Source organism: Protopterus annectens, chromosome 10.part0 (genome assembly GCF_019279795.1).
Source record: "Protopterus annectens isolate FY-2018-M chromosome 10.part0, PAN1.0, whole genome shotgun sequence".
In the NCBI taxonomy this organism is placed as follows: Eukaryota; Metazoa; Chordata; order Ceratodontiformes; family Protopteridae; genus Protopterus; species Protopterus annectens.
Window position 1 is genome coordinate 1836638964 of NC_056744.1, and position 27360 is coordinate 1836666323.

Genomic DNA, 27360 nt, shown 5'->3' on the forward strand with positions numbered 1-27360 from the left:
GTGTTTACCTCATGTAACATCTGTACTGACAGTGTGTCATTTTACAGATGTAGGGTTAGCGTGTGTACCTCACATTATAGCTGTACCCACAGGATGTCATTTCACAGATCCTGACTTAGGGTATGTACCTCACATGCCAGCTGTAGCCACAGTTTGTCATTTCACAGATGTAGGGTTAGAATGTGTACTTCATATGACAGCTATACTGACAGCATGTGATTTCACAGATAGAGAGTTAGGGTGTGTACCTCTCATGACAGCTGTGTCCACAGGGTTTCATTTCACAGACGTATGTTTAGTATAAGTACTTCACAGGACAGGTGTGACCACAGTGTGTCATTTCACAGATGTAGGACTTGGGTGTGTATCTCACAGGACAGCTGGGCTCTGATGAAGTCAATTCGCCATTTGTGTTGCTGTCCTCTGAGTTTCATCTGTCTATATCTTGATGAATTTGAATTTCCAGTTAACTCCCCCAAAACCCCAGGCAAGGCCTTACCAGACATGTTAATGGAGTTATGGCCATCAGGTTGAATGCTATTCAGATAAATGTCAGTGTAGGCCCCTAATAACAGGCTGGAAGGTCAGACACGAGTGCATTGCTTGATTGCAGGAGATGCCATAAAGCAGTTCAGGTGGGGCAATCCAGGTGGGGAGCAGTGGACAGCACCAGGCTACACTAGAGTGATCTTCAAAAGGTAATTGGTTGGGTGGACATAAGGAAGAGAACTGTTGTAGCATAACGGTCTAGAGGGCTGAAGGGGGGGAACCCTCAGGTAGGCACCAACACATAGGTAAAGAGGAAACTGCAGAAGACAGCAAATAAACATAAACTTACTAGTCAGTCACTGTTACCTGAAATAAATCACAAGAGACACAGACTGTGTTAATTTCATTTATTACTAGTTTGTGATACAGCTAGGAAAATGATAGCTAATGCTAAGGCACATCACATTCACTAAATGATAGTTAATGCTAAGGCACATCACATTCACTAAATGATAGTTAATGCTAAGGCACATCACATTCACTAAATGATAGTTAATGCTAAGGCACATCACATTCACTAAATGATAGTTAATGCTAAGGCACATCACATTCACTAAATGATAGTTAATGCTAAGGCACATCACATTCACTAAATGATAGTTAATGCTAAGGCACATCACATTCACTAAATGATAGTTAATGCTAAGGCACATCACATTCACTAAATGATAGTTAATGCTAAGGCACATCACATTCACTAAATGATAGTTAATGCTAAGGCACATCACATTCACTAAATGATAGTTAATGCTAAGGCACATCACATTCACTAAATGATAGTTAATGCTAAGGCACATCACATTCACTAAATGATAGTTAATGCTAAGGCACATCACATTCACTAAATGATAGTTAATGCTAAGGCACATCACATTCACTAAATGATAGTTAATGCTAAGGCACATCACATTCACTAAATGATAGTTAATGCTAAGGCACATCACATTCCCTAAATGATAGTTAATGCTAAGGCACATCACATTCACTTTGCATTTGCATTTTTAACAGCATAAGAAATTGTGGAAAGCAAGTAAAAGTATATAGATACTTCCTATACATTTTGTGGAATATCTCCAGATTATTTATAGCATCTATTGTTTTTGTGCACCCCTGCAGAAACACGCTGCCCACCTGATTTTCCTTTCTTTTTATTTTTTGGATGGGACTCTTTTCTTTCCTCCTGCTTCATTTTTTCATATTTCTCAGGCATCCTGTCTTCGCTGAAGCAGGAAGCGAAACCGCAGATCTGTGTCGGCCATTTTTTGTCTGTAGTCCTCATCAAACATTTCATTTTGACTAACAGTGAAATGAGATTTCCAGTCTCCAACTGTACCTGAAACACAAATAATGAAACACACGATGCTGATAAATGTTTGAAGTAACACATATTAAAAATGTACAAGTTAACATGCCATTCGTCACAGTTTGTGTATTTCTATCTCTGACGCCAGAGTCCCTGGTTTAGGGAAAACTGTAAGGCTGGGAAAGGTAGACCATTCTGTCATGTCTGTTCTTCCAAGAGTGTGTGGGGGGGCTGGGGGAGTAATGGACTCGGTATAAGGGCACCCCTATAGAGTCAGCAGGCAATATAGACTGTCCAGCTCTCCATATGTGGTTATTAGTAGACTTTTAGACATGGACATCCCATTACCACAGAACAATATGGGATAGCACTAGGCAGTGCAGCATATGAATTGATTCGTGTTGCCTTTTCCCTCATCCATACCTGCTATGTGTGGCAGTCAATCTGTTCCCAGCAGCCACTGACAGTGGTCCATGGACATAAAAGTGCCACATAGAACGCAGGTTGTACATGCTATAGTGAGAATATCACAGGAAAAAAATGTAAAATGTGACAAACAAATGTACTTAGTTGCATAAAAACATGAACACTTATGAAAAATATGATACATTTATTTATTTCTTAATGACAAGTTTGTATTGTTGTACAATCAGCTCCATGACCTGTCATTCACATACTAAATGAACGTCTGTCTTCATGTATTTATTTGTTAATGACAGGTTTGTATTGTTGTACAATCAGCTCCATGACCTGTCATTCACATACTAAATGAACGTCTGTCTTCTCTTGTTTCGGCTTTGATTCCCATCTAGGGGAAATATTAGGCGACCTGAAATTGTAAAGCCAAGTATGAAAAGCAGATTGCTTTTCACTGTCTATAAGACACTCTGTGTTTCATACCTAAGTTTGGCAATGTGCTGTGAAATGATGTTAAAATCTGGCAGACAGCATTACTGCAGTAAAAGCTCAGTGTGAGAATTCTTTACTGAGGGGTGTGAAGATGACTCCATCTTGTAATGGAAGCGTCTGCACAAGGTCGTTTCACATCCATTCATTTTATGCTGATCTATATGCATAAAAGACAGTAGCACGTACCCTGCATAGCAGTATTGTTCTGGCCTACTATATACAGAAATTTACCGATGCCTGACCTACTCATCAGAGCTTCCTTCTAAACGTTTCACCTCCTGAGCTGTGGCAGATACAGAATTTAAAGTTATTTAGCAAGAGATTGAATCACACTGTACCACTGATAAGGGGGTCTTGTCCCCATACCCTTAATCTCTCAATATACTGTCACAAAGGTTGCACAAATGTGGAAATAGGGGCATTGCTTGTATTCCCTTTTTTATGAGCTGGTGTGACCTTGAAGGTGGTATATTTAGGGATCAATGTATAGCAGCAGAACTATCATTGGGGCAGATGGGTGCAGCCCTCCAGGGGAAAAATGTTTTATTAGACAGTCTGTAATTAAATATATCACAGTGGTTTACTCAACAGCTGTAAGCTGTAAGGCATGATAACTGTATCATTGATAATATCGTCATCTCCATGACTGTATATTTGCACAGTAGATGTATTCATTGCGTACATTTAGTCTACACAGTAGAGCTCTAATGAATGTATCCTTTACTTACTACTTCAGTGGTTATAGCTGCAGCCAAGCCCATAACAAAACAGGACATATAAACATTGTTAGTGTAATATAGCTATATTGTTACTTATTAGTACTTGTATCACCCATTTCAGTAGCACTTGTAATGGTTCTCCATTTAAGTAAATACTTCCCACATCATGTATTTTGGTATGTGAAGGTAACAAATTCATCTCTGTGGCTTCAATGGGCTTAGAACAATGATCTGCAGGGGCTGTTTGAGGGTGTCTTCTGCTGTGGGCACTATAACACTGGCATCCTGGACATGTAATGATGCAGTGCAAATGTAATTGTCTATCCCTTTGTAGTCTAAAATCTGGTCTGTCTTCCCTCATTGGATGAAAAATTCATTTGCCATTTCCTTTAGAAACACCTGTAGTCACCTATCTTTCTTTGGTTCAAAGTCTGGTCATGCATCACTCTTGGAAAACTGCTTTGATAGTTATTTTTTCTCTCTATAGGTTGTGAGACAGCAGTCATAATTTGCATGGTATCTTCTTGCTTATGAGGGTGTTCTAACCTCATCTGCCTACAGCTTGATCTGGGCCATGTGACTGTTGAGCTCACCTTAAACTATTTTACATGTCTTTACCATATCTAATGTCCCATACCGAGATATTCGTCAGAGACCCAGGGCCTGATAGAGTTTTGCACAGTTTAGTTTCCTAAAGCCAGTTCTGTATATTCTGACCAATATATCTTGACCTGTGACAATTCATCTCAAGCTCTTCTCAATGGCCTCTCATGCATAACTCAGAATTGTGTTTGTCTGTTTCATCTGCACCTATCTTATCTTGTATTATTTTTATTTATTTTGTTTAGAATTTTGCATCCATAGTGGAGCACTGATCCATCCATATCTTTTTTCAGTCCAGCCTAATGTTTACAGTACAAAATGATACAAATCACTTAAATAAAATATGAACAGTAATTTGAGAAAAAGGACAATAAAACAAATTAAAAAAAATGTTCTGTCTATGGTGATACGTTATACAAAATCCATAAAATTGCTATTATTATGATTGACAAAGGCTATGGGTTTTAACTGCCCCACAGTTACCATCAATATTTCAGTGCAACCGAATCAGCACTATGGAGCTGGACTTCTACCACTAATTGCAGATGATATACAAATGACAATTGGTCTTAACAGAGTATGGTAAAGGTACATTGCTACCATGGGTGAAATCCATGTCCTGCCACACTCAAATGAGCTTCTCTGGATTACATCCACCTCAGTCTCAGCCCAGTGCCTTCTCTTGCAACCCTGCCAACACCAGCTGAAACTTGAGCAGAATTATTTTACACAGTTGCCTCAGTGAGGGGAATATTAAAGCATGATAAACACAGAAAAGCAATGTGCATGTGCCAGGAAGTCAGATGGTATCTGCAGTGGCACAGAGATTGCCTTCAGTAGCACTGTTTGCTGACAGGTCAAAATAACAGTGGCAGGACATATGTGGGGCACCAAAATATGCAATAACATTCTGAAGACTTAGTATTTTGCATCCCAAGTAGATGGGAATGTTTTTTTCTGCAGCTCAATGATGCTTTGCTGGAAGTGTAATAATCAGGTAAGGGGGAATTGTTAACACATTTTGGGGTAACAGAGCTTTAAGGACAGTCTTCATACAGTTGAAGGAGAATTGGTAACATGTTTTGTGAGTGCATGGATTAACAGAGCTCACACGGCAATCTTCATACAAGTCAGGAAGAATCAGTAACACATTTTGTGAGTGCATAGAGTTAACACAGCTTAAAGGGCAATCTTCATAAGGCATTAAAAGCGATATCTGGTAAATGATTCACACCAACTGGTGAAATGTTATACTTTAGCTGAGAAATTAATTGGAGAGAAGTAAAATATAGTAAGGCATTCTTCATTCATATTATCTTTGGCAGATAAGAAAGTTTTTACTAGAAAATGGAAATCTAAGGACAAATCAGACTTTGAGGAGGTACTGAACATCATAAAAGAGCTGAAGAGGCTTTCCTAAGACACAAGAGGAATAAATACCATGGCAACAAATGGATTAGAGGAGGAAACATTCCTGGCTGATAGAGGAGATCCTGGTTTCACTTATGAATTAGCAGAAATGTTAACACTATTACTTACCACATAAGAAAGCATGTTGCAATCTCAAGTCAGTGCCCTTTTGATGTTTTATTAATGCTCAGTAACTTGTGAATAAAGGTTATGTTTTGGAAAGAACTGAAATGGGATGGAGCAGAACCATATCTCTTAAAATTCAGTTATTATCAGCTAGGGGCCCAAACAGGTATCTTTCTTGAATATTACTTTCAAACGTTTGGGAACTGGACAGCTGTACTTAGTTGTTTAACGAATAATAAATAAATAGTAAAAATAAGATACACCTTGGGAAGTGAATGATGACCTTGTGCTGTAGAACAACAGAGAGGTAACTTGGTGTAGTTACATGGCACTCAGTGGAGTTACGTGGCATGAGACCATCTCCCATGGTTTAAGTATCAAATCCATTAAAGACTTAAGGTAGCCTTAGCAGTGGGAAGGTATCCTCAGAAATATCGGGAGACTGTCAGCTAACTAAAATTCATATTTCAGTAACATTATTTCATGCCATAAATTTACGTTTCATTTTATCAGTTGTTTATGCGTATCTAATCTGAGGATAAATGCATTACTAGCTGACTGTTACACAAGTTAAACAAGAACTGATTCAAGTAGTATTTCTTAGGTAGTTGATTATTACAATTTTTATTTTTCATGTTCTTTTTGGAGCATGTTATATAAGGTCTTTGAGTATTAACATGGTGAGGTATGAAAAGTTTAGTCTTGCATGGTGAAATCATATATGATTTGTTTTGTGAACTTTATGTATTGCAAGAATAAGTCATTATCATTTCTGTCTGGGTGCCTTATGGATTTCATATTATATTCAATGACTAAACTGCAGTTCATGTGACTTTTTCACTATGATGCAGTCATTTACTTACATTATTTATCTTGTATGATAGCATTATGTTATCTGCTAGTTACATGTATGTAATACAAGAATATGTAATTGCTGTTCCCATTTCGTTTTTGTGCAATAGTCGGCTGGTGGGAGACTGAAAGTAGAGTAAGCCATGATAGACAGCTCATAGAGGGGGCTGAGGGTACAGCTGGGGCATCAATCTTCTTGACAGAGGCTCAGTTAATTAATCAATGGGGCGGTGAAAGCTGACACACTCTGGCTAGGCTTATAAATGCCCTCGGGCAGATAGCCTAGTACCTACCTATGAACCTATGAACCTATCTATCAGGTTATGTTGCTGAGGATGTACGCAGTAAAAAGACATTGAGGAGTTTGCATACTGAATATTAGAGTGTGTGGCTGACCACTCACTGTGGCTATTGAAACAATACCCATAAACCCTGTGTTAGCCATTACTGATTGGTCATTTGAGAGACTGAGTTCACCCTGTTGTTACAGGAGGTACAGAGTTTGTAAGTCGGATTTCCATCGAAATGCATGTGAGCATTTAATTGTTTATGAACTCTAGATATACATGGTTTTCCACTAATGTATAGAGGAGCCTCCTAGAATATAAACAATGTAGAATGGTGAATGATTAATAATTTTATCTGTCCTGAGCATTGCAACTGATTAGGTACCCTGTGCAGTTGCCTAAGGTGGGAAAAGAGGATGTTTGTTGTAGGTATTAATGCTTGCAAAAGAGTTTGCCATTTTGACTACACAAGCACTTAAGGGAATGCAGTTTTGGTGATGTGCATAAGCATGGATATTGAGGCTTTTCTGCAGCGCCGATGCAAATTTAAATGTAAACACAAGTGTAGAGCAAAAGGCTTCATGGAGTATGAGTGATGGGTAACCTGCCAAGTGTACCAGATGGAAAACTTTAGGACAGTCGAAATAATTAAATACAGGTACATACAAACGCTACCCTATATCAAATGTAGGAATGATATGGCTTACAATGATGATTTATACGGGCATAAGATTCGGTCCTTCCAAGTCATGATTGCAGTTGTTAAAAATTCACAAAACTGCAAGAACTGCATAGGCCAGCGGTGGGACAGGATTGGGTCACCAGACGAAGTAAGGAGCAGTGTTGTCATAGATGATCCAAAGTCCGGTTCAGATATATTCGTAGATGACAGAAAGTTAGGAATTCTTATTGGTACTGCTGACTAGAATTTGAAAATAGAAGTTTTCTGAGCTGAAGATATTTAGGGTACTAGAGAAACATTGCAAGGATACTACAAGGTTTACAGGTTAGAGGTGAATGAATATGGGGGAGTGGAGTCATCAAGTGAACATTAATTGAGAAAATGTGAGTGGCTTACTGCAAGGCTGAGAAATTAGGTTTTATAGCCCCAAACTGTGTGAATGTTTCATTAGAAATGGGTAATGCCAATGGAGGTGCTGCTGGCACTGTTAGATTAGAGTGGACAACGGGGAGTGTTCATTGTCTACAAAAGGAGAGAAATGTGGGTTTGGTATAACATTTATGATGGACAGTTGGATTTGTATAAAAATAATATGACGCTTTGTTAGGACAAACTTACACGGCTAATTATTTTTCAGTGTATTATGTTCTCATTAGGTTAGATGTCATGGCAATCAGCTTTTGTTAGATGAATGTACTGAATCTAGTGTACAAAGGGCATCAGATCCCATAGGGACTTCAACTACAATAAACATTTTATTTAATTTATAAAAAGTCAATAGTGCTATATTGATATGAGTAAATGTTAGGAAGTACCTGAGGGGATCACAAGAGATGCCCAACATTATTATCAAAGGAGTAGAGTTTAGACAGGATTATGTCTGTGTCCTACATAATGGGAGTGTGTATGAGGTGGAGTATTTATCATGCTTTGAAGGGACTCATTTTAACCCTGTTAAAATTTAAAGCATTGACTAGGTAAGAAAACAGAGGTAGGGGTGAATGGTACAATAATACCTCTGGCCCCTTTGGTACAGGTTTGCACTTTACGTACCAGGCTATTTATATGAACTTTATACTTAATACACATTTTCCTCCTATTCAAGCCCCTTCAAGGAAATGATATGGGACATACACTTTATATACTCTTTAACCGAACGCCCCTATTGCCCATTACAATTGGTTTTAATATTTTCTACCATCTCATTGCATGTATTGAATGTTGAGTTATTCTTAGGTACTAAGTATTTTAGAGTGATTTTTATGTATATGATTTTAACTTCTTATTTTAATGTGATTTGATTTTTATTTATTTCATTTTTTTATTTAAGATTCTTTACAGAAACTAATATATATATAAAAACATAATCTTTTCGATACTAAAGGTTTACAGTTTTTTAGCTGGCTTACAAGATCAGTCAGGATGAAGTGTACTTAAATCTTCTGAATACTAGATGGCACTGTGATACTACTTTGTCTAAGAATGGTTGGAGACACTCCCTCTTGAAACATCAGAGGAATTGTTGTCATTGCTCAAGGATGTATGTATAAAAGTCGTTTATCTTAACTGTTTTTATATTCTGATAAAGTTCTTATATGGGACAAAAGTGCTTAATATATTTGTTTTGTTTTGTTTTTTTTTACCAAGTAAAACAGTTGGCTGCTCATGACCTTCAGCCTTGGATTTGTTTTGGTTTTGTAACCTTCTGGATTTTATTTCATAACAAAAATGAAGTTGCACTAGTCACTGTTATTTACTTTGGTAATGTTTACCTTGCGAGTTTATTGTACAACTGGACTGCATGTGTATATAAGCTTTTGCTGCTAGAAAAATCTTGAAATTTATGATTTTTTTCTAAAGAGTCACTGTCTACAGATATTTTCCCCAGAGCAGCAGTTGCATTATTTTTTTCTGTGGCATTTTTAACTCCTTAGATTTTCCTTCACAAGTAAAGGATTATATACAGTAAATGACTCCAAACATAATAATTTAAGAGTAAAAATAAAATGCTGATTACCTCACTGGTAGAAACAATTATTTGTTTTTCACTTTCTGCTTTTCCATTGACTTGCCAGGCATATCATAGAATTACATAAATGTTGTTGAATGAGGAAAAAGGATTCCCACTGTTCTACCAAACATACAAACATTAACTGTAGATCCCCCTTCTGAGGAAAAATGCATGTTTGGCGTTTTACTGATTAAATGATTTTTGTTCATAGTTTCATAGGTGTGTACTAAGCTAATGGCTCTGGGGCCTTTACAAGCCTAGCTCATAAGATTACCCTGGCATCTTGCCACCCGACCTTAGTTCCAGTGCCTCTGTCAAGCAGAGCCACTGGAGTGATCCCCGGGGTGAATTTTCTATTTCCCATCCACTCTTCAAGATTTCTCTTGAAGGGACCAGTGAGGTGCTCTGCTTGACACGTATGGGAAGTCTATTCCATAGCATGGGCAGTCTCTGGGTTATGAACCTGTCCCTCCAACATGTTTTGTTGATTGTGGTAATGAGGTTGAGATCTCTGGAGCGTGTAGTGTGGAGGCATTGGGATTTCTTTAGATGTAGCATTTCTAAGAGAGCTGGGTCAGACATGGCTTTGTAAGTCAAGCAGAGATTGCCTCTAAGTAGCAATATGAGACAGAGAATAGTTGGAGTTTATTTAGTCTGCCCATATAAGACAAATGTTTAAGGCCTAGGATCCTCTTTGTGAGGTACCTTTGTGGCCTTTCCAGTTGTTGCAGGTGTCTAGTGAGGTACATGCCAAATGGGGCATTGTGCTCAATGATTGGCCTAATGACAGAAGAGTAGGGGGAGACAATGAGCTCTTTCTTCCTGGATGCAAAACCCTTAGTAATGAGATGTGCCACATAGAAGGATTTTCTGACAGTGGCAATGTGGTGGTCAAAAGAGAGGTTGCTGTTGACCTGTGTTCCCAGATCTCTTATAATACCTTCTGTGTTCAGTGGACTAGCATTGATGTGGTAATTCATGGGATCCAGGTTTTTCCCAAAGGGGATGATGACACATTTTTTGGCATTGAGCTTAAGGCCATGGTTCTGACATCAGTCATTGGTTTCAGTGAGGCCTTTCTGTAGGATGTCAACATCACTTGGGGAGTTAATAATAGCTCCCAATCATCTGTGAACTTTGTCAGCCAGAGTCCCTTTGTCTTGGCCTGGACTTCAGACAAGTAGATACCAAACAGGAGAGGACACAGGACCAAACCCTGTGGGACTCCACTGGTGACTGGTCGGCAGTCTGACTTGGAGTTAAATACTTTCACACTGTGGGTTCTACCTGTGAGCAGTTTGCAACCCCCCTAGTGCTATAGGGGTTGATGCCTAACTTAGTGAGTTTTTCTGTGATTCTTGAGTGGGGAATGGTATCAAAGGCCTTGGCCAGATCAAGGTAGGCTGTATGAACCACCATGCCTTCATCCACAGCTCTGGTGACTGACTCAAAGAAGATGACCAAGTTGAGCAGGCATGAGCTACCCTTCACAAAACCAAACTGTGTGGGATCCAGAGTTTGGAGATTCCGTATATCCTTGTTTATTAGGTCCATGATGATGCATTCCATAGCTTTGCATATCAGACTCATCAGGCTAATGGGGTGATAGTTCCCAGGGTATGTAGTCACTCCTCTTTTGTGGAGAGGGATGACTGCAGCAGTGCACCATTCAGTAGAGACAAAGCCTGAGGTGAGGCTGTGATTGAACAGGGCACACAGTTGAGGTGCCAGTTCACACTGTAGTTCATGTAGAACACAGCCACGGATATTGTCAGGTCCCATAGAAGCTGTATTCTTGCCCTTGGACAGTGCTGTTTTAACTTGTGCAGCAGTAATACTGGGTGCCTGGCAATCTACTGGTATTGTGACTGGTCCCTTGGGGGGAGAGAGGGGTAAAGTTGGCACTGAATCTGTTGGCCAGTATATTGGCAATATCTGTTGGTTCGGTATAGGAGGTACCATTGTGCAGTAGCTCAGAGCAAATCTGGGTATTGCCATGGAGATTCTTTACATACCTATGGAAGGCCTTGTGGTTGTCTTTCCTATCTGCTGAAATTCTGTTTTCATAGCTAGCTTTAGAGGATTTGATGAGGGATCTCAACTTTTTGTTGAGGCTGATAAGGGAGTTTTTCCAGTCTTGGGACTTCACCTTATTCCACATCGGTTTCCTCCTTCTATTGTAGAGTTTGTTTATGGCAGGGGACCACCAGATTGGCTTTCTTTTTTTGGAGGAGAGAGTCTTGGTTCTGTTGAGTATGGCGAGATCCATGCATTTGTGTACGTGTTCATAGACTGCATCAGTGTATGATTCAGCGGTCATGCAACTGATCTCCATTTGCATGGGTGAGGTGAAGTTAGCCACCTCCGTTTTGAGGAGCCCAAAGTTAGCTTTGGAGAAGTGCAAAAAGGAAAAAAAACAAAAACCACAAGTAGTGAAGGCAGAGACACAGGAACCACACAAACCAAAGTCCAAACCACAAATCCAATTTATTCACAGGAACCACACCTTTTTAAATTTGTGATGATTGACTTCTTGGAACCAAACCCAAGGGGCTTTTACCCTGACGAACATCTTCTCAATAAAGAACTTATATGGATTCTTATGTGTGATGCCCTTACCCCACCTGGTTTGAATGAATGTTGTTCTATTACACCTATATTAAAGCTAAAAAGTCTTGAGGGCTGATTATGTCTTGTTACATTTGTCACTAGAACACTGACGTTTCTACCATTTTTGTTCTCAACATTATTTTTATTTTTAATTTTATTCTTATTGTTATACTTATGTTCAGTTTTTCATTTAACTTGATATTCACAACAATTCTTGTTGAAGTTTTATAATCAATGCATTTTCTAAACTAAAGTTGAGTCGTGAATATCTGATCACATTTATCACATGATGTATTAGGGTTATTTAAGGTTGGAGATAACCATGTCAAGCAGTTCTGAAGAAGTCTTTGCTAAAAATGAAAGCGCTTGAATGCCTTTGGTTTGTTTTTGCTCTCAATAAATTGGATTTGTGGTTTGGACTTTGGTTTGTGTGGTTCCTGTGCCTCTACCTTCACTACTTAGCTTTGGAGAAGTTTTTCATGGTGGTTACCTTTGCGGGGAGGGATGTGGATTTCCAAGGTGATTAGTTTGTGGTTGGATCTAACCAGGGAGGAGTTGACTATTGGTGTAGAGCAATGGTCGCCCATGTTAGTAATGGCCAGGTCAAGGATGTTGCTACCTCTAGTGGGGGTAAGAATGAGCTGGTCAAGGTCATTGAAATTAATGAATTCCAGGAAACATTGGGCAAGTGTATTGGTACACGAGTAGTTTTCTCAGTTAATGGAGGGGTAGTTGAAGTCACCCAGTAGGAGTTTGTTAGTTTGGACCCTAATATTCTCCAGGGTGCTTAGGAATGTGGAGTGTGAGTCTTGGGACATGGTTGGGGACCTATATCAGGCTACAACCTGAATTGCTGTCTTACCCGATGTTAGCTGCATGGATATGGAAACACCACTGCCTTTGGAGCTTCAGTCCAAGTTCTGGGGCTGAAAGGTGTGGAATGAGTTATAGCCTGGTAGTACAGGGGTGCTATCTACTGCCTTAATGTGTAGACTGTAGTACCAGAAAGAGCCCTATTTTCACTAATAAACATCATTCTGTATTTCCACTGTAGATAAAAATGTAAGATAATCAATCACAGTGTTCTCGGAGCAATTAATGTTTTTCCTCCACAGACATCCTTGTATCAACACAAGCCCCCCCATTTAAGATAATAGCAGAGGTTTAATCATTACTAGCAGTGTCTGATTGCCTCAGTGTTCTCAAACAACATAATACTGTTAGGATATTTTCCTTGTGTGGAAATTCCTGTATCATTACAAATTTCCTTTATCCAGCCACAAATAACTATATTCATAAAAAAGAAGAAAACTGACTGGCTCGACCACTAGAGAAAACTATTTATTTAAATAGAATAAAATCGATAAAGTAAATACTAACAGACTAAATGTCAGTCCAAAAAAAAATCCTGAATGTTCTGGACTGACTTTTAGTCTTTTAGTGTTTACTTTATCAATGTTATTATTTTATTTTAATAAATAGTTTTCTGTGGAAGTCGAGCCAGTCATTTGTTTTCTTCTTTTTTATGATTATTTTTTTACCATTTTTAGACGCTTAGACCTTTAGCAACCAACAGGGACTTTGATTCCACTAATAACTCTGGAGTGGTAAAACGCCTCTGTCAGTAACAGTGATGTACTTATGCCTCAGTGTTCTCAGAAAATACAGGGTGCTAGTTTTAACACAAAATGGTGTAAGTTAATTCACTGGCAGCAATGTCTAATTGTCAAGGTGTTTTCAAACATTATAATAATGTTAGCATATTTTCACCCTGTGTAATTCCTCATGTCAACACAAGGTCCCCTTTTCCACTCACCAAAAAAAAAAAAAATGAAAAATCCCGAAAGGTGAATGAGCTGTTTTAGTAACAGTAATATTTTCTGCCCCTCTTTTCTCAGTGTGGTGCTATTGTTATTTTTTTCCACTGTACAACTGTATATATCTCAGCAAGCATGTTCTTCTTTCAGTCACAATACGTCACATTTTCTCAGTAATAGCAGCATCTATGTGGAACAGTTTTCTCAGACAATGCAGTGCTGCTGTTTTCCCAGATTTGTGCTTTTCCTTAAATTATCACAAGCCTTCTTTTCCACTCCCTAATAACGGTATAAATTCCCTCAGTAAAACATCGCCTGACTGCCATAGTGTTATCTGACAGTGTAATCCTGATAGTATTTCCCATTTTGGAATTGAATGTATCATCACAAGCCCTGCTTTTTATGCATTCCTTTTATCCCACTGCTTGCTAGTTACCCCTCTCCCATAAGTAGATAAGCTCATCAGCTTTTTGCTCTTCAGCTGAGACTTGGTCATGGGAGGCCATCGTTCAAAGAGGTAGTTGGGATTCTGTTTTAAGACCTGACTCTCGGTCTCTGTAGCATGCTTTTGGCCATACTCTGTAATACAAGTGACCTCATGCATTTGTGACCCTACACATTTACAGATCCAACATATGTGACTGGCATGAGTAGTCATGGCTCTTAATACTGCATAATATGGTGGCTGGACTGCCTTCTTTCTCCCAGGATGGTTAAGCTGGAGTTGACCATTCACTCCTACCCTTCCTGGCCAACTTCTGTAGCCTCTGGGTCACTAATCAATACTGGGAAATCTGGGTCAGAATCAATGCTTTACCCTAGTGGTTCAGTAGAGCCAGCCTACAATTGTCTCTTGTTTAGTCAGAAAACACATTTATTTTAATGATATTGATTGCCAGTTATCTTCCAGTCTTCTTGGGTACATATTAAAACTAAAATAAGTACCGTGTCCAAACCCTCAGCACTCAAACTGCAGCTCCTTTCTATTCTTACAGTCATCACACCACTGAAATGCCATCTTTAATTTAACCAGTCCTTCTGAATCACCGATACACTTTTGCCCTTCTGAGTCACTGTTAGACTTTAACTAGTCCTTCTGAATCACCAATGGACTTTATCTATTCTGAGTCTGCTATAATACCTCCCAAAAATTCACAGTGCAGCTCCAGCACCCCTCTTCTGTAGTAGCTGTATCATCTGGCTATTTGTTTTTTCATAAAAAAATAACTTTAATTGTGGAAATAAATAATGACTTCAAGTAGCACTGTTCAAAAGCAATGCTTGGTGCACTGTATGCTATCAGGCTAAGTGATTACACCCTAGGAAATCAAATTAATTGCATCTGTGTGATCGTTGTCTGACCCAATCAAGTTTCCCACAGAAATGAGTTGCACTAACTAACTTTGTCAGATTGCGTTAAACTGTTGAAACCAGTCTTTTCTCTATTTTTGCCTGTGTGTCTGCAATAAAGTTTAGATTTCACATGTTACAATGCTGGAGTTTTATTTGGATATATCTTAGTTCATCTGTCACACTGGAACTTGGCTGCTGTTTAGTGTATTGTGTTGATTTTGAAACATGATACTCCGTTCATGGCAAACGTGCTGCTAAATTCGTGGTGCACATGATAGTTACTCCATTCATGGCAAATACAATGCATGTACATTCGTGACAAACATGATACTACATTCCAGGTACATAATAGCCTTACTACATTAATGACACATGATACTTCCTGATCATATTTAGTCTGTAACTAATGACACGTGATACTTACTGGTCATATTTAGTTTTGTCTATAACTAATGACATGTGATACTTCCTGATCATATTTAGTTTTGCTATATGGAATGACACATGATACTTCCTGATCATATTTAGATTGTCTATAACTAATAACGTGTGATACTTCCTGATCGTATTTAGTTTGTGTATAACTAATGACATGTGATACTTCCTAATCATATTTAATTTTGTCTATAACTAATGACATGTGATACTTCCTGATCATATTTAGTTTTGTCTATAACTAATGACATGTGATACTTCCTGATCATATTTAGTTTTGCCTATAACTAATGACGTGATACTTCCTAATCATATTTAGTTTTGTCTATAACTAATGACATGTGATACTTCCTGATCATATTTTGTTTGTCTATAACTAATGACACGTGATACTTCCTGATCATATTTAGTCTATAACTAATGACATGTGATACTTCCTGATCATATTTAGCTTGTCTATAACTAATGACATGTGATACTTCCTGATCATATTTAGTTTGTGTATAACTAATGGCACGTGATACTTCCTGATCATATTTAGTTTTGTCTATAAATAATCACACGTAATACTTCCTGATCATATTTAGTTCACAACTGACATGTGATACTTCCTGATCATCCAAGTTAAAAAGTGGAAAATGCACCCAAATTTACCAATAAAAGAACGTCAAAGGTGCAACAAAAGGAGAAAACAAGGTACCATCCGAAATCGACTTTATTGTTGAAAAAGAAATAATGACATATGGTGATTCCTGATCATATTTAGTTTGTCTATAACTAATGACACAAATATACTTCCTGATCATATTTAGTTTGTCTATAATTAATGACATGTGATACTTCCTAATCATATTTAGTTTTATCTTTAACTGATGACACGTGATACTTTCTGATCATATTTAGTCTACAACGAATGACACGTGATACTTCCTGATCATATTTAGTTTTGTCCATAACTAAAGACATGTGATACCTCCTGATCATATTTAATTTTGTCTATACCTAATGACACGTGATACTTCCTGATCATATTTAGTCTATAACTAATGATGTGATACTTCCTGATCATATTTAGTTTTGTCTATAACTAATCACATGTGGTACGTAATGGTCATATCTAGTCTTGTCTATAGATAACGACACGTGATACTTAATGGTCATATCTAGTTTTGTCTATAACTAATGACACGTGATACTTCCTGATCATATTTAGTTTGTCTATAACTAATGACACGTGATCCTTACTGATCATATTTACTCTATAACTAATGATATGTGATCCTTCCTAATCATATTTAGTCTATAACTAATGACATGTGATCCTTCCAATTCATACCCCCTTTTGAGTGGTGTTCATCTGTTTTTATGCTTGCAATTTATGCATTTTATTACTTACAAGCAATTAATTTTTACATTGCACACTTATGGAATTTGTACTGTTTTTCATTCATCATTTTTAACTACATTTTAAATATATTGTGTATGATGACATCTATATGTGTCATATTTATTGCACATATTCAGTGTGTTGAGGTTGTGTCAATGGCCCTTTAAAAGGATTACGTTATTTTGGCGCCAAATTGCTTTTAAATGAGAGAATCATTATTGTACAATTGGTTCTGAAGAAGTCTGCCGAATTGCAGATGAAAGCGCTAAACCTGTGTTATCTATTGGAGCTTTGTGTGATTTTTGTCTATTAAAATTACTTCCTTTTGCATCCTTCTGTTTGAGCTGTGGTTCTTGGTTTTGGCTACCATATCAGGAATCAGTTATTTTGTTGCTGTATTGGTTGGATCATATTTAGTTTGTCTATAACTAATGACATGTGATACTTCCTAATCATATTTAGTCTATAACGAGTGACACGTGATACTTCCTGATTATATTTAGTTTGTCTATTACTAATGACACGTGATACTTCCTGATCATATTTAGTTTGTCTATAACTAATAACACGTGATCCTTCCTGATCATATTTACTCTATAACTAATGATATGTGATACTTCCTAATCATATTTAGTCTGTAACTAATGAAATGTGATCCTTCCAGATCATATTTAGTTTGTCTATAATTAATGACACATGATACTTCCTGATCATATTTAGTCTATAACTAATGACATGTGATACTTCCTGATCATATTTAGTATGTCTATAACTAATGACACGTGATACTTCCTGATCATATTTAGTTTGTCTATAACTAATGACACGTGATACCTCCTAATCATATTTAGTCTAAAACTAATGACACGTGATACTTCCTGATCATATTTAGCTTGTCTATAACTAATGACACCTGATATGTCCAGATCATATTTAGTTTGTCTATAATTAATGACACATGATACTTCCTGATCATATTTAGTCTATAACTAATGACGTGATACTTCCTGATCATATTTAGTATGTCTATAACTAATGACACGTGATACTTCCTGATCATATTTAGCTTGTCTATAACTAATGACATGTGATACTTCCTGATCATATTTAGTTTTGTCTACAATTAATGACACACGATACTTCCTGATCATATGTAGTCTATAACTAATGACATGTGATACTTCCTGATCATATTTAGTATGTCTATAACTAATGACACGTGATACTTCCTGATCATATTTAGTTTTTTTCTATAACTAATGACACGTGATGCTTCCTGATCATATTTAGTCTATAACTAATGACACTTGATACTTCCTGATCATATTTAGTTTTGTCTATAACTAATGACATGTGATACCTCCTAATCATATTTAGTCTAAAACTAATGACACATGATACTTCCTGATCATATTTAGCTTGTCTATAACTAATGACACCTGATACGTCCTGATCATATTTAGTTTGTCTATACCTAATGACATGTGATCCTGCCTGATCATATTTAGTCTATAACTAATGACACATGATACTTCCTCATCATATTTAGTTTTGTCTATAACTAATGACATGTGATCCTTCCTGATCATATTTAGTTTGTCTATACCTAATGACATGTGATCCTTCCTGATCATATTTAGTTTGTCTATAACTAATGATATGTGATCCTTCCTGATCATATGTAGTCTATAACTAATGACATGCGATCCTTCCTGATCATATTTAGTTTGTCTATAACTAATGACACATGATCCTTCCTGATCATATTTAGTTTGTCTATAACTAATGACACGTAATACTTCCTGATCATATTTAGTTTGTATATAGCTAATGACGTGATACTTCCTGATCATATTTAGTTTGTCTATAACTAATGACAAGTGATCCTTCCTGATCATATTTAGTTTGTCTATAACTAATGACATGTGATCCTTCCTGATCATATGTAGTCTATAAGTAATGACATGTGATCCTTCCTGATCATATTTAGTTTGTCTATAACTAATGACACGTGATACTTCCTGATCATATTTAATCTATAACTAATGACAAGTGATACTTCCTGATCATATTTAGTTTTGTCTATAACTAATGACACGTGATCCTTCCAGATCATATTTAGTTTGTCTATAACTAATGACACGTAATAATTCCTGATCATATTTAGTTTGTGTATAGCTAATGACGTGATACTTCCTGATCATATTTAGTTTTGTCTATAAATAATGACGTGATACTTCCTGATCATATTTAGTTTTGTCTATAACTAATGACACGTGATACTTCCTGATCATATTTAGTTTGTCCATAACTAATGACATGTGATACTTCCTGATCATATTTAGTCTATAACTAATGACATGTGATACTTCCTGATCATATTTAGTATGTCTAGAACTAATGACACGTGATACTTCCTGATTATATTTAGTTTAGTCCATAACTAATGACATGTGATACTTCCTGATCATATTTAGTCTATAACTAATGACATGTGATACTTCCTAATCATATTTGGTTTTGTCTATAATTAATGACACATGATACTTCCTGATCATATTTAGTCTATAACTAATGACATGTGATACTTCCTGATCATATTTAGTATGTCTAGAACTAATGACCCGTGATACTTCCTGATTATATTTAGTTTAGTCCATAACTAATGACATGTGATACTTCCTGATCATATTTAGTCTATAACTAATGACATGTGATACTTCCTAATCATATTTAGTTTTGTCTATAACTAATGACACGTGATACTTCCTAATCATATTTAGTATATAACGAATGACACGTGATACTTCCTGATCATATTTAGTTTGTCTATAACTAATGACACATGATCCTTCCTAATCATATTTAGTTTGTCTATAACTAATGGCACATAATACTTTCTGATCATATTTAGTTTGTCTATAACTAATGACATATGATACTTCCTGATCATATTTAGTTTGTCTATAACTAATGACATGTGATACTTCCTGATCATATTTAGTTTGTCTATAACTAATGATATGTGATCCTTTCTGATCATATTTAGTCTATAACTAATGACATGCGATGCTTCCTGATCATATTTAGTTTGTCTATAACTAATGACACATGATCCTTCCTAATTATATTTAGTTTGTCTATAACTAATGACATGTGATACTACCTGATCATATTTAGTTTGTCTATAACTAATGATATGTGATCCTTCCTGATCATATGTAGTCTATAACTAATGACATGCGATGCTTCCTGATCATATTTAGTTTGTCTATAACTAATGACACGTGATGCTTCCTGATCATATTTAGTTTGTCCATAACTAATGACACGTGATACTTCCTGATCATTCCTGAAGTATCATGTGTCATTATTATAGACAAAACTAAATATGACCAGGAAGTATCACATGTCATTAGTTATGGGCAAAACTAAGTATGATCAGGAAGTATCACATGTCAGTTATAAACTAAATATGATCAGGAAGTATCACGTGTCAGTTATAGAAAAACTAAATATGATCAGGAAGTATCACATGTCATTAGTTATACACAAACTAAATATGATCAGGAAGTATCATGTGTCAGTTATAGAAAAAACTAAATATGATCAGGAAGTATCACATGTCATTAGTTATACACAAACTAAATAAGATCAAGAAGGATCATGTGCCATTAGTTATAGACTACATATGATCAGGAAGGATCACGTGTCATTAGTTATAGACTACATATGATCAGGAAGGATCACATGTCATTAGTTATAAACAAACTAAATATGATCAGGAAGTATCATGTGTCATTATTTATAGACAATACTAAATATGATCAGGAAGTATCTTATGTCATTAGTTATAGACAAACTAAATATAATCAGGAAGTATCACATGTCATTAGTTATAGACTAAATATGATCAGGAAGAGTCACATGTCATTAGTTATAGACTAAATATGATCAGGAAGTATCATGTGTCATTAGTTATAGACTACATATGATCAGGAAGTATCACGTGTCATTAGTTATGGACAAACTAAATATGGTCAGGAAGTATCACATGTCATTAGTTATAGACAAACTAAATACGATCAGGAAGTATCATGTGTCATTAGTTATAGATAAAACTAAATATGATCAGGAAATATTATGTGTCATCAGTTAAAGACAAAACTAAATATCATCAGGAAGTATCAGGTGTTAATAGTTGTAGACAAATTAAATATGATCAGGAAGTAGCAAGTGTCATTAGTTATAGGCAAAACTAAATATGATCAGGAAGTATCATGTCATTAACTATACACAAACTAAATATGATCAGGAAGTATTACGTGTCATTAGTTATATACAAACTAAATATGATCAGGAAGGATCGCATGTCATTAGTTATAGACTACATATGATCAGGAAGGATCACGTGTCATTACTTATAGACTAAATATGATCAGGAAGTATCATGTGTCATTAGTTATAGACAAACTAAATATGATCAGGAAGTATCACGTGTCATTCGTTATAGAGTAAATATGATTAGGAAGTATCACATGTCATTAGTTATAGACGAAATAAATATGATCAGGAAGTATCACGTGTCATTAGTTATAGACAAACTAAATATGATCAGGAAGTATCACGTGTCATTAGTTATAGACTACATATGATCAGGAAGGATCACATGTCATTAGTTATGGACTAAATATGATCAGGAAGTCGCATGTGTCATTAATTATAGACAAAACTAGATATGATCAGGAAGTATCACATCATTAGTTATAGACAAACTAAATATGATCAGGAAGTATCACATGTGATTAGTTATAGACAAACTAAATATGATCAGGAAGTATCACGTGTCATTAGTTATAGACTACATATGATCAGGAAGGATCACATGTCATTAGTTATGGCCTAAATATGATCAGGAAGTATCAGGGTTGGGAGGGTGGCCTAATGGTTAAGGTGTTTGCCTTACAAACACAAGGTGCAGGGTTGGAGTCTCACAAGGGATAATTGGCTAGGCTTAAAATGGCTCACAAGGGTAGTTAGCCTAGTACTAATCTATGAACCTATGAATCATGTGTCATTAATTATAAACAAAACTAAATTTGATCAGGAAGTATCACATGTCATTAGTTATGGAAAAAACTAAATATGATCAGAAAGTATCACGTGTCATTATTTATAGACAAAACTAAATATGATCAGGAAGTATCATGTCATTAGTTATAGACAAACTAAATATGATCAGGAAGGATCATGTGCCATTAGTTATAGATAAACTAAATATGATCAGGAAGGATCACATGTCATTAGTTATAGACTACTTATGATCAGGAAGGATCACATGTTATTAGTTATAAACAAACTAAATATGATCAGGAAGGATCACGTGTCATTAGTTATAGACTAAATATGATCAGGAAGTATCACATCATTAGTTATAGACTAAATATGATCAGAAAGTATCAAGTGTCATTAGTTATAGACAAACTAAATATGATCAGGAAGTATCACATGTCATTAATTATAGACTAAATATGATCAGGAAGGATCACGTGTTATTAGTTATAGACAAACTAAATATGATCAGGAAGGATCACGTGTCATTAGTTATAGACAAAACTAAATATGATCAGGAAGTATCACTTGTCATTAGTTATAGATTAAATATGATCAGGAAGTATCACGTGTCATTAGTTATAGACTACATATGATCAGGAAGGATCATGTGCATTAGTTATAGACAAACTAAATATGATCAGGAAGTATCAAGTGTCATTAGTTATAGACTAAAGATGATCAGGAAGTATCATGTGTCATTAATTATAGACAAAACTAAATTTGATCAGGAAGTATAACATGTCATTAGTTATGGACAAAACTAAATATGATCAGAAAGTATCACGTGTCATTATTTATAGACAAAACTAAATATGATCAGGAAGTATTACATGTCATTAGTTATAGACTGCATATGATCAGGAAGGATCACATGTCATTAGTTATGGCCTAAATATGATCAGGGTTGGGAGGGTGGCCTAATGGTTAAGGTGTTTGCCTTACAAACACAAGGTGCAGGGTTGGAGTCTCACAAGGGATTATAGGTTCATAGGTTCATAGGTTAGTACTAGGCTATCAGCCCTAGGGCCTATACAAGCCTAGCCATAACAATTCCCTGAAAATTTCTTCCCACATTATTTACTTTCCTGGACCCCTGTCTAGCAGGGCGACTGACGTGATCCCTGGGGTGAATTTCATTTCTCCCATCCAATCGTCAAGGTTCCTCTTGAAGAGGTCCAAAGAGGCACTCTGCTTGACATGTATGGGCAATCTATTCCAGAGTCTGGGGAGGCCAAACACAATGCCAGACACACTTGTTATAGGTGACTCCATAGTCAGACACACTGACGTCCCACTCACCAGACCGAACAAGGAAAAGATCACAGTAAGCTGCCTGTCGGCGCTAGAATCTGCCACATAACACAAGCACTCAGGTCACTCCACAGCAAGTACAAGTATGACTCAGTCATTGTCCATGCCGGTGTGAACGACCTGAGACGTACCTCCCTGGACTACATGAAAAGAGACATAGAGGAGCTCTCAGATTATGTAGCCCAGGCCGGTATGACCCTGACCCTGAGCAGTATCCTACCCTCACCAAGAATGATGCCACAATACAGAGACAAAATGATCAGCTTTAATAATTGGCTTAATTACTGGTGTCATTCTAAGGGATCCAATGTCTGTCTGCCTGGGATGACATGCTTGACAAGCCACGCTGCTTCATGAGGCGGCTTGCACCTGTCACCCTGGGCTTCCGGATATTGGCAAAGGCTCTTGCCACCCCATAGTGCCTTTTTAGGCAAGGCTCAAAGGATAAATTTACCGCCCTAGAAAACAAAATGGAAAAAACTAAGGGTAATACTGCTCAATGCCAGAAGTCTAAACCTCAAGATGCACGCCCTCGAAGCCCTCCTCAGTATGGAGAACACTGATGTCTGTGCTGTGACTGAAACCTGGTTCAAGGCTCCTGAGAGCACCCCAGCACTATCAGGTTATACCTCATATCATGCGTTTCGGCCCCAAAATCCGGACCGAACCACAAAAGGAGGGGGAGTATCCATATTCATAAAGGATACCCACACCTCCAGGTTAGTGGCAACGCACAAAGCATCAGAGACCATCCAGGTGCAATTAACCATAGGTAAAACTGCCCTACAGTTTGTAGCATGCTACAGACCACCCTCTCAAACTCAGGAAACCCACACAGCCTTCCTGAAGACACTGGAGAGTATGAATGTCTCTCCAAACACCATCATATTGGGTGACTTCAACTACCCAAACATAGACTGGGAACATTACTCAAGCCCCAACACCCTAGCCCAAAGGTTCCTGGAGTTCATAAACTCAAATGCTATGGAACAGCTAGTCACCATTCCCACAAGAGGAGAAAATATACTAGACCTGATCATCACAAACATGGGGACAAAATGCTCCACACGGAAGTATATCCCTCATTGGTGAGATCAGACCATAAATTAATCTCACTGGAGATCCACATCCGCCCCCAACCCCAGCAAAAAAGACCACAGTGAAGAACTTTTCAAAAGCAAACTTCACACTTCTTAAGACTGGAGTGGTATCCTTCAAAGCTCCTGAGCCAGTGGAAACCACAACCCATGCTGCTGAAACCCTTACAAATGCCTTCTACGAGCACCTCCAGGAATGTATGGATCAAGCAATCCCTAATAAAATCAAGACCCTTTCCACCAAAGGCAGGCACCGGTCTGGTGGACCCCAGCCATAAACAAACTCTACAACAAGAGGAGAAAGCTACTACATGACAGAGCAAAATCCCTAAAAGGGAAGGCATCTCTGATCAATACTAGCAAAAAACTACGATCACTCATAAAATCATCCAAGACCAACTTTGAGAGAAAAATCGCTAAAGACACAAAAGACAATCATAAGGCTTTCTTTAGCTATGTTAGAAACCTGGGTGGAAACTCCCAGATATGCTCAGAATTAGTCCAAAATGATACAAAAATCACTGAACCCACAGACATTGCCAACATACTGGCAGACAGGTTCAGTGCAAATTTCTCCCTCCCCCCCAAAAGGAGAAATATGTATCCCACCAGAGTCTAGCCTCCCAAACATCTCAGATGCCCAGGTGAGAGCTGCTCTCTCTAAAGCAAAAAACACAGCATCAATGGGACCGGATGGTGTCCCCGGCTGTGTGCTACATGAACTCAATGAGGAACTAAACCCACACATAAGGCTGCTGTTTAATCTTAGCCTTACTACAGGATACGTACCCAAAGAATGGCGTACGGCAACTGTGGTTCCACTCCACAAAGGCGGTGCTTCTACGGACCCTGGAAATTACCGCCCCATAAGTTTGATGAGCCTTGTCTGCAAAGCTATGGAGAGGATCATAATGGAACTCATAAATAAAGACATTGGGGACCTACAGACACTGGATCCTAGCCAATTTGGCTTTGTCAAGGGCAGATCCTGCCTCTTGAACTTGGTCGACTTTTTCAAAACAGTCACTAAGGCCATTGATGAGGCTAAGGCAGTTCACACAGCCTACCTTGACCTAGCAAAAGTGTTCGACACAATACCCCACTCGGGCATCATAGAAAAGCTCACCAGCTTAGATGTAAACCCATATGTCACAAGATGGGTTGCAAACTGGCTCAAGGACAGAACCCACAGGGTTAGAGTTGCTGGTGCCATGTCAGACTCTAAGCCGGTCACGAACGGTGTCCCACAGGGCTCAGTCCTGGGCCCCCTCTTGTTCGGCATTTATTTTTCTGAAGTGCAGGCAAACATAGGGGGATTGTGGCTGACAAAATTTGCAGATGACTGCAAACTTGGCACCATAATTGACACTCCATCAGACACAGACATCCTCCAGAGAGGTCTCATAGAAATGGATAACTGGTGCCAGAGCCATGGCCTTAAGCTAAATGCCAAAAAATGTATAGTCATACCCTTTGGGAAAAACAAGGTAACCCCTAATTACCACATAGGTGGTAATCCATTAAACACGGAAGAAGTTATTAGGGACCTGGGGACCCAAGTTGACAGTAACCTCTCTTTTGACACTCACATTGCCAAAGTGGTTAGGAAGACCTTCTACATTGCCCACCTGATCATGAAGGGATTCACATCCAGATCAGGAGAGGTCATTGTACCCCTGTACTCTTCACTTATCAGACCAATGATTGAGTACAACACCCCATTCAGAATGTACCTTACCCGACACCTGCAGCAGTTGGAAAGACCCCAAAAGTTCCTCACCGAAAGGATAAAGGGGCTCAAACATATGTCATACGCTGCCCGACTGAAGAAACTCCAGCTCTATTCAGTCGCATACCGTCTGCTCAGAGGTGATCTGTGCCTGACATACAAGGCCATGTCCAACCTGGAATTAATGGACATGCTCCACCTCAAAAAATCCAAATCCACCAGAGCCACGAGAGCAAGAGACTTAAACCTCAACACGGATATAAATAGGACATGCTGGAGGGACAGATTCATCACTCAGAGACTCCCTACACTATGGAACAGAATCCCAGTCCATGTGAGGCAGAGCCCCTCATTGACTCTGTTCAAGAGAAATCTTGACGAGTGGATGGGAGATCGTAGGTTTACCCCGGGAATCATCTCTGTGTCACTGCTGGACAGAGGCACAGCAAACTAATGGCTATAGTATTCTCATCCTAAGGGGTGATGAAAGCCACACACACTCTGGCTAGGCTTATAAATACCGTAGGGCAGATAGCCTAGTATGAACCTATGAACCTATGACACGTGATACTTCCTGATCATATTTAGTTTGTGTATAACTAATGACACATGATACTTCCTGATCATATTTAGTTTTGCCTATAACTAATGACACGTGATTTTTCCTGATCATATTTATTTTTTCCTAAAACTAATGACGTGATACTTCCTGATCATATTTAGTTTTGCCTATAACTAATGACACTTGATACTTCCTGATCATATTTAGTTTTGTCTATAACTAATGACACGTGATACTTCCTAATCATATTTAGTCTATAACTAAAGACATGTGATCCTTCCTGATCATATTTAGTCTATAACTAATGACACGTAATACTTCCTGATCATATTTAGTTTTGCCTATAACTAATGACATGTGATACTTCCTGATCATATTTAGTCTATAACTAATGACACGTGATCCTTCGGATCATATTTAGTTTGTCTATAACTAACGACACTTGATACTTTCTGATCATATTTAGTCTATAACTAATGACACGTGATACTTC

General features: G+C 37.6%; 1 protein-coding gene across 1 annotated transcript in view; it reads right to left on the reverse strand.

The window, feature by feature from the left end:
- Positions 1-1499: 1499 nt before the first annotated feature.
- Positions 1500-27360, reverse strand: part of LOC122814088 (sulfotransferase 1C4-like) — a 345308-nt gene continuing 319447 nt past the window's right edge. Inside the window, exon 7 of the mRNA XM_044086697.1 lies at positions 1500-1882. Within this exon, the coding sequence (XP_043942632.1) occupies positions 1752-1882 (131 nt within the window). The 3' untranslated portion in view covers positions 1500-1751. The remainder of the gene's footprint in view (positions 1883-27360) is intronic.